General features: G+C 48.2%; 1 protein-coding gene across 3 annotated transcripts; it reads right to left on the reverse strand.

The window, feature by feature from the left end:
- Positions 1 to 2,604: 2,604 nt before the first annotated feature.
- On the reverse strand, positions 2,605 to 7,968 carry LOC148220468 (nucleolar pre-ribosomal-associated protein 1-like). 3 transcript variants are annotated; one of them, XM_088155359.1, is made up of 6 exons: positions 7,556 to 7,798; positions 5,551 to 5,657; positions 5,341 to 5,457; positions 4,564 to 4,702; positions 3,662 to 3,855; positions 2,605 to 3,433 (listed from the first exon to the last, which is right to left on the reverse strand). In XM_088155359.1, the coding sequence occupies exons 2-5, from the start codon at positions 5,554 to 5,556 to the stop codon at positions 3,722 to 3,724; spliced, it is 396 nt and encodes a 131-aa protein (XP_088011485.1). In that variant the 5' UTR covers positions 5,557 to 5,657; positions 7,556 to 7,798; the 3' UTR covers positions 2,605 to 3,433; positions 3,662 to 3,721. The 3 variants fall into 3 exon arrangements, 2 of the variants coding, with proteins under 2 accessions (XP_088011485.1, XP_088011484.1); XR_015798785.1 differs by lacking the exon at positions 5,551 to 5,657 and having other exon boundaries at positions 7,556 to 7,968; XM_088155358.1 differs by lacking the exon at positions 7,556 to 7,798 and having other exon boundaries at positions 5,341 to 5,692.
- Between the last annotated feature and the right edge of the window lie 1,456 nt (positions 7,969 to 9,424).

Here is a 9,424-nt window from a genome sequence, read left to right on the forward strand (position 1 = left end):
AAAAGCTCTGCCTCTAACCAAATAGAAACAAAAAACTCGATTATTTTAAATTATATTTGAATATATTTTTTTATTTAGTTTTCATATTTATATCTGTAGATTTATATGTCTATATTGTGTATTCTATATTTATATACTATTTAACGTATTTTTACTAGTATATTAATATACTATATGCTATTTACATTCTATTATAACATACTATTTAATATAACATATTAAAATCGATAAATTATTTATATTACATACTACATACATGTATTTTATATTTATTTCTATATATTTATACTTACATATATATATGCATATATAGTTATAATAATTTTATGTCAGTATCTATTTTTGCATATTTGTATATTTTTGCCTATATTATTTATATTATTTATTAAAAACCCTCCTCTAACCAAATAAAAAACAATAAAAAATTCCTTTTAAAGTCTAAATATTTATATATTTCTATTTTCATAACAAAATATAATGTAATGTAATATATTTATATATTGGTTTCTTATATTTGCTTCTATATTTTTATTCTTTATCTTTTCTATTTACAGTATCTATAAAAAAACCCTCCCTCTATCCAAACACAAACCAATAAAACATTCCTTTTAGACTATATTTAGCTGTTTTTTAAGGTTCTGTTTTTCATGCATTCTACACCCACCCCTCCCTCTCAATGTTCTGGCACCCACCATGACCCCCCCCCATGCCCGACTCACCTGCTCCTCCAGCGCAGCCCGGCTCCCTCTCCCAGGGACCTTGGGGTGCCCCAAACCACGTCGGAGCCCCCCTCAGCCTTTTTTCCTCACCCCAAAGAAGGCACAGAACGACTCCAACTGCCCTGGACAGCAGCAGGGCACTTGACTGCAACCCCTCCCATGTGTCCATCCCACAGAAAGTGACTCTGCTGACACCAGAAAAGGGAGGGCAACCCCCACAAGGGCTGAAGTTCCTCCCCAGCCCTGCAGACACAGGGGACAAGGGGCAGAAAGGAGGAGGGGCAGCAGAGAGGACAAGGGAAGAAAATCAACATCAAGGTGCACGATGAAATGGAACCCCCACCAAAAAAAAAGAAGAAGAAAAATGAAAACGAAAAATAACCAAAAAACGAAAAGAAACCCCTGGCATGCTGGATGGGCAGCACAAGAGGGAGGGATTAAAAATGAACAGGGACAGTGTCCTGGTTTTGGGCAAATTTGGGGGAAAACCTCCAGAAGGAGCCCCCAGACAGCAAACCCCACGACTCCTCCCCCCCACCCCACCGGGTTCGGGAAGAATTTCCTCGGAGAAGAGTGGGAGAAAAAAACCTCTTTATTTAACAAGCAAGACACTCCCCAGCACAGGGAAAAAAGACAACACCAGCTGACAAAAAACTCTTTCACCGTTCTGAAGGGATGACGAGTTCAGTCTCTCTGGCGAGTGGTCGCCCAGTTATCAGTCTCTGGCGCTTGGGAATGGCTGCTGCAGGTGACAGAGTGTAGACTCCCGGTGTTTCTTGGGGTTTCCCAGGTCCCCGTCCGGAACAGGTTCAGATGGTATCCAGGAGAGGGAGGGGACGGGGTGGAAGAGAAAACAGTCCAGGGAAAAAGTTGGACTGCCTAGCTGAACTAACTAATAAGAAAAAAGCAAGGGCAGAGCGAAGGAAAGAAAAAGAGGCAGAAGCGAGCAAGCAGGCAAGCAAGCAGGCAAGCAAGCAGGCAAGCAAGCAAACCGAGCTAAAACCTCTCCCAAACATAGACCATGGGGGAGGTGAGCCGGCTGATAACAAGACAAAACAAAGCTTCACTCTCAGAGTCAGTCCTGGAAGCACAGGACATAATACCAAACATAATCAGGACACACGATTGGAGATAGAAACACCATAACATCACCCTAGGACAGACAGTGACCGGGACACAAGGATCCCACGGGAAACAACGGCACAGGGAGCACCACAGAGGCACAGAGAAGGACGGAGAAAAGACAGAGAGTGCCAAACACACAGCAAGGACTGAGGGGTACCATGACAAAGAGGGAACCCAGGAGCCAGAGAGGAAGCGAGCACAGCCCGTGCGGGGCGGGCAAAGACGGGCAAGGAGCAGCACAGGCACGGAGACAGAGAGGCACGGCCAGCAGGACAGAGGCTCACCAGGAGAGGGGCACAGCAAGGGAGGAGCACCGGGCAGCGCTCCTTTAGGACAAGAATATTCACACACACAAGCAATTCCCTCATTTGCACCTCATTCTTATTTCACACACCGCCCCCCCCCCCCCCCCAATAAAAAATTCAGCTCATAGCACAGGCAGCTCTGGCTTTTCCCTGCACAGTATTTCTACCAGGGACCTGGGCACAGCACGCGGTCGCGAGTCACCTGAATCAATCCTGATTTAACATTTCAAAGCTTCTCCTTCTGGCACTGCACCTTCTCAGACCCGGGCTGCCATGTTCCACTCCCCTCATGGCCACATTCAAGAACAACTGTTGCCATTCTGCAGAGAATTCCCAATATGGCTCACGTATTATCAGTGGGCAGAAAACTCTTTGGGCTTCAGTTCCACCTCTCACCTGTTCCACGTGGAGGGAGGACAGGCATTTGTCACACATCACAGCAGCAAGGCTGGATCAAGGCTTTTTTTTTTTTTTTTTTTTTTTTTTGATTGAATAAAAGGGTAAGAAAAAACAAACCAGGTCTCATACAAATGTCTTGAAACACCATTAAAGCTTTTTAAACCCAATGAGACCATCGTGATTCCTGACTTCAGTCTTCTATTCATACTGGTTTTGGCATCATGAAATCAATCAGAGTCTTTAAAGAAATACTAAACCATCATGACTAAACCCCGGGCTCCTGGTCATTTGCACTTACAGCCCCTTGTAGGAAGCTCTCCAGCCTTTTTTTCCCATCCTACGTTGGACAGAGGATGGCTGTGAACCGCACGCCTCCGCACAAACAGTCCTGCCGGTTCCTCAAAAAGTTTAAAATGCCTGTGATAAAAATGATAGAAAGTAATACTGCCTCTCAGACTGTGCAAGAAATGGGAAGTTGGACTTTCAATGTCCCACTGAGAGATGCCGAATAAAAGCTTCCCCATGAGCTCGCACAGAGTAGTAACATTTCTTGGACGAAACTAAACTAAGATTTTTTTTTGACCAAACAAGATAGGTCTGTATGAGAACAGCTCAGGAGGCTTTCAGGGCTCGCAGTGATGCTGGCAGAGCACAGAACGTTAAAGATGAAGTCTTAACTCCCTGAATTAATGCCCTGTGGTAGCCAAATCTTTTTGCAAAGACACATAAGACTTGCTTCTCCTTGTTTCCGAGTTCCCAAGCCGTCCTGTAATTCCTCACCTGCACTAGTGCAGACCAATCTGCCGTGGGCAAGGAACAGATCCGGCTCCTGAGCTCCAAGCCACGTGTCCCCGATGGAAACCCAAGTCAGGAATACCAAAACACCTGTGGAAGAAAGACGAGAGAAAAATCAGAAGACACAGATATTCTTCTATTCCCACACAGAAATACTGAGCCAAGCTGTTTACCTCTGGGACTCTGTTTTCAAACAGCTCCCCAACTCTGTTCCTAGATGGAAAACGTGGAGTGGCTTTGCCCGTGCAAAGCCAATGAGCCTCCTCACAAGAAGGAACAAACCAGTTTCCTGCTAAATCAGACACCTGGAAATCTCACCTGTCACATGCTGTCATGGACCAGCAAGAGGGATCAGCATCCAGGCCCACGTGGACTTGTTCATTCCTGGCTTCTAATGCAGCAGGGACAACAGCACTGAAGGGAAATGATCACGTCTTCATTTAAAGAGAACCCAACTTCTTCATCAAAGCCATCACTGTCCTCGATCAGGACATCCACCATATCCAGGACATCTAATAAGTGAAGAAAAACATCAAAGCAAGAATCCAGACTAACAGGAAAAACAACAGAGGTAGAATGCAACACTCCAGGAATACAAGGCATCTTTTTAATTCTTTTTAATAAAAAAAAAAAAAAAAATAAAAAAAAGGATGAAAGCCACATTTGTCACACAATACAACGTTAAGTGCAACCCCTAAATTACAGCTGAACCTTCACTCTGCCTTTCAATGCTGCTGTCCAGCACGGAGCAGCTGTGGCTGCTCCTGGATCCCTGGATGTGTCCAAAGCCAGGCTGGACACTGGGGCTTGGAGCAGCCCGGGCTACTGAAAGGTGTCCCTGTTCATGGCAGGGCTGGAACTGGATGAGATTTAAGGAGCCTTGCCGGCCAAACCACTCTGGGATTCCATGACTCTGTCAACAGTCCCAGGCAGAAGGGCTAGATTTCCATTTGAGTTCAAAAACGCTGCTGCAAGAGCATGAAGAGAGATTTCAAATACCGTTCAAGTGGCACAGCCACGGCAGAAATTACTTTCAGAGGTAAAGCGGCAACTTGGCAATTCCACTTCGACTTCTGATACCAAGAACACGTGGAGAGCTGAATCCTGGAGGGCCCTTACTTAACAGGATTGCCAGAGTTATCCATCCCCAGTTTGCTGATTAGGGCTAGAAAGTGTATCCCCAAGTCATGGAGTTGGGATGTTGACAGGTTACCACATACCATCAATGTGAGAGACGGGGATGCTGATGTTATCAGAGTCCTGTTTAAACAGAGCCACCTGGAGCGTGCTGGCTGCCTGAACCAGGTCTGCTGCCTTGTCAGTGTAGGGACAGGGGTTGGCCACCAGCTTCAGCAGGATCTGTCAGCAAAGGTGGGGAGAAAGGTAAGTGCACCTGCTGGCTGGCAAGTGCAGGGGAACCACACGGTACTGAGAACGACCACGTGCTGAAAGCTGGGCAGCTTTTATGAGGACAACTTCCATAGCACTTCTGCAGGATTCTGTCTACAGTTCCTGCTCTACAGGCCACACTGATGGAAAAACAAAAACCCACCACAACTTGGCACCTAGATTGCGACCACACACCGAGTACCTGGGCAGACCACAGTGGAGGCAAAGCACTGGGCATTCAACATCCTGAAGAGTAAACAGCAAGTGTCACCTTTCCTTGTCAAGGACCACCATCTACTGAGCTCTGATAATGTCGGCACCTAAAGAGGAGATCAAAGCTACCCACACCTACACCACTCTACCCTTACACCGACAATGCTGTAATAACAGCTGATCTTTTTGGATTTCATTTTCCTACAAATCATTTGGCTGCCCTCCCACTGAACACAAGAAGGATGCCACCTCCGTATAAAGAATCCCAAACAAGGCTTTTCTCAGAATTCATTCGCTGGTCTTTGACAGGTTTCTCAACAATAGCAACAAGACCTCCAGTTTCCACTAACACTATTCTTTGCATTTTTTTATCCAGCTGATTTGAACACCGTTACCTTTTCCAAAAACTGAATCACTGCTTCCTTCTGGTCTTCTTTTGTATTATCCAAGTGCTCCAGCCAAATTGAAAGCTCCTTCCACGTGTCCTCAAACGCTCCACTGTCACGTAAAACCTGTCCAGGAAACAAAGGAGGAGGTGTGTAAATAAACCTCAAAACACCTAAAATACAAAACCCCGAGGGATGCAGATCTTTTTCTATAGTTACCTTCATGCTTCCTTCTTTTAGGAACGAAAAGAAGAGCAGGTTGATGAGGAGTCGTATCTGCCGCTCTCCTCACCCTCAGTTCAAGAGGCTCACTAGGGGGACTTCAGCTGCATAGTGGACAATAAAAATCCTACTTCTGTAATTTCTGGAAAGCAGGTTATACTGCTTTCAGAGGGCCGTACAGCTTTCTATCATCACAGGCAGTTAAAAAAAAAAAGAAAAAAGCACCTTCAAAATAGCCTGTAGGGGAGTTTTAGAAAACTACCGATGAAACAGAGGAAAATCATTGCTAAATTAAACCTGAATCAGGCTACTTGTACTTAAAGCAATCAGGCAGAGGGATGAACAGTCACATAAATGAGCAGTGGGCTGTGACCACAGCAAGGTCCAGAGAGAAGTGCAAGTTGCTGGGGGTGGTGAGGAAGACCAACAAGTCCCACACCCTAGAGACAGGCTTTGACGTGCCTAGAAACTTCCCCCCGCTTTCCTGCTCTCCAAATTCAGGCCCTGACTGCGAGCACCCAAACTCGGTGACCCCGAGCTCCAGCTCTACAAGCAAGAAAGGAGGAGGGAGAAGAGGAAGGAATCCGAGTGACACCAGGGTTCAACTCCCTCCCCCTAAGGCCCAGCAAGAGAGGAAACCTTGCCCAGCTTGCCAACCCTGGCACCTACGTTGGACGACTGCAATTACACAGGATGAATCTGTGCCTTTGCTCCTCTCCACACATCAAATACAAGGAAGCCATCACAACTCATTTGTTCTACAGTTACTCCGTGTACAACACCAGCAGCTCTAAAAATAACTGCTGCTCACATCAATCTGACAGGGGAATTCATTTAAAGCAAGAAAACATGAAGGAAAAAGGATTCATTATAATATAAGCGACTATTTTTGGCAGGGTCTGGAAACAGAAATGCACCTGCAGCTCTCACAAAACCGGGCAGGAACAGAATGTGAAATCCAAAAACGAGCCTTCAGTTACATGGCACTGTGCAGAAAAGTAAGTCCTTACCATCTATTCTTAGCAGCCTTTCTGCTGACGGAACTGCCCCAACTTCCCTGTTCCTGCTTTCCCTTCAGAGAAAATGCAAAGGACTGAAGTGGAAAGTGGACACAGGAACAAGTCAAGCAGTCCATGTTCCCACCTGGCAAAAGAATCCAAAACCATCAGAAAAGCGGCACATTTTGAGCAGCTTTCGGTTGAGACATTCATTGCTGGGAGACCAAGTGAACCTGCCTTTAATCCCTTGCAAGGATCAAGGGCAACTAAACCCGAATTCAGTCACTGTAACTGGATTTTTTCTTGGCAGGACAGTCTGCTTGCATTTATTCCTTATTCCTAGGGGTAAATCTCTACCCCTACTTAGGTAACTAAAGGATGTCCTCTTTGAATAAGGTGCTAAAAACAGCAGCCTCTGGTGTCTGGTGGACTTCGAGCTGGCCAGCTTTTTCTCAAAAGTCAAATAACTAATTTAAATATGCAGAGGGGGATGCTAATTTTCAAGACAAAAAGTCCTCCTTGCATCAAAGCTGGGATCAGACAATAACAGAGAGGACTACTCTGCAGGGCCAGAGGAAACCGGAGAAGACTTATGAAAGGCTAGAGTGCTGAAGTACAGATTAAAGAAACGCTGATAAAAAGTAAAAATCCAAAGCAATATCTTCTTGATCAATGTCAAGACCTTTGCAGGCACCAACTGCACTGATTTATTACAGTATCAGAATTCATTCAGCCTCGGGGGGGTGCGTAAACACGACAGACATTTTCTTTGCTCTTTCATCAACTGCTGCAGTGAAGTCCGTTCACAGCATTGATTTCTGTCAAATATTTCGTTACTAGCCGGTTATCTGACAGCAAATTTCAACAAGAGTCACAGGAAAGGAGACTGGTGACCACACAATCCTGCAGCAAAGGTAACTGCTTCAAGAAAAAATCGTACAATCCTGAAATTTCAGGCCAGTGGGATAGAGTGAATATCCTGATATTTCAATTCCAAAGCTTACCTTAATGGTCTCGGGCTCCGGGGCTTGGAGGGGGGGTCGGTTCGGAAGGGCCGCCTCCGGAGGAGGGGATCCCGGGGGGAGTCAGGGGCCCGGGGAGGGGGGCGAGGCGGAGGGAGAGGAAAAAGAGGAAGATGAGGAGGAGGAAGAAGGGGGAGAGGGTTTGAGAGGAGGGGAAGCCCAAATCCGTGCTGTGTGCGGAGCTCCGACAGCACGCTGCAGCCCGCAGCTCAGTGTGAGCACGGGGCAGAGGAGGCGATTTCTGGGCATTCAATCACCCTGAGGCGGGCCCGGCACCGCCCCTGCAGCACCGTCCCCAGCACAGCTCGGTACCGCTCCGGGATCACCCGGCCCCGCCCCCGGTGCCGCCCGGGACCACTGGGGACCGCCCCTAAAGCACCGCCCCGGCCCCGCCCGGTCCCGTCCCCGGGACCTCCGTGCCCCGCCTCGCCAAGCCCCGGCTCCGCCCCGAGCCTGCCCGGGCTGCGCCGGGACCATCGCTGGCGGCCCCGCCCCTCTTCCCCGGGCCGAAGCGGGCTGAAGGAGATGTCCGCACGATTGGAAACGCCGCCGAAAATCGCACCCGTGGGATCGGTGTCGGCGTCGTGCGCAGGCATCCCACTAGAGCGAGCGGGCTCCTTGCTGTGCCACCCTCCTTTTGCAGCCAGAGTTAGAAGGACGGGGAGCGACACCCGAGCCGCCATCTTGGGAGAGGCAGGCGCGCAGTACCGCGCTCTGCCCACAGGGTGGCGCTTGGGAGACAGGCAAGGGATGGAATCAAGGAGTGTCCCAATCCTTGAGGAAATCCCCCTGAATGAACGCCCCAAAAAACCCCGACCAGAACTGACAAACCTCCTGCCTCTGTATGAGTGCAAAGGGTGTGCAAGGAGTGTGCAAATAGTGTGCATTAGCAATCGATCGGCAGGCATTGGCAATCGACCGCCGATCTAATCGATCGGCAGGCGCGATCAATCGATCGCCGATCTAATCGATCGGCAGGCATTGGCAATCGATCGCCGATCTAATCGATCGGCAGGCATTAGCAATCGATCGCCGATCTAATCGATCGGCAGGCGCGATCAATCGATCGCCGATCTAATCGATCGGCAGGCATGAGCAATCGATCGCCGATCTAATCGATCGGCAGGCATTAGCAATCGATCGCCGATCTAATCGATCGGCAGGCGCGATCAATCGATCGCCGATCTAATCGATCGGCAGGCGCGATCAATCGATCGCCGATCTAATCGATCGGCAGGCATTAGCAATCGATCGCCGATCTAATCGATCGGCAGGCGCGATCAATCGATCGCCGATCTAATCGATCGGCAGGCATTAGCAATCGATCGCCGATCTAATCGATCGGCAGGCGCGATCAATCGATCGCCGATCTAATCGATCGGCAGGCATTAGCAATCGATCGCCGATCGAATCGATCGGCAGGCGCGATCAATCGATCGCCGATCTAATCGATCGGCAGGCATTAGCAATCGATCGCCGATCGAATCGATCGGCAGGCGCGATCAATCGATCGCCGATCTAATCGATCGGCAGGCATTAGCAATCGATCGCCGATATAATCGATCGGCAGGCGCGATCAATCGATCGCCGATATAATCGATCGGCAGGCATTAGCAATCGATCGCCGATATAATCGATCGGCAGGCGCGATCAATCGATCGCCGATCTAATCGATCGGCAGGCATTAGCAATCGATCGCCGATATAATCGATCGGCAGGCGCGATCAATCGATCGCCGATCTAATCCATAGGCACGCATTAGCTATCGATCGCCGATCTGATTTTTCCCGCCATTTTTCATGGATTTTTTCCCCCATTTCTTACTGATTTTTCCCCAATTTTTCATGCATT

Source organism: Sturnus vulgaris, chromosome 37, assembly GCF_052056855.1.
Source record: "Sturnus vulgaris isolate bStuVul1 chromosome 37, bStuVul1.hap1, whole genome shotgun sequence".
Classification (NCBI taxonomy): domain Eukaryota; kingdom Metazoa; phylum Chordata; class Aves; order Passeriformes; family Sturnidae; genus Sturnus; species Sturnus vulgaris.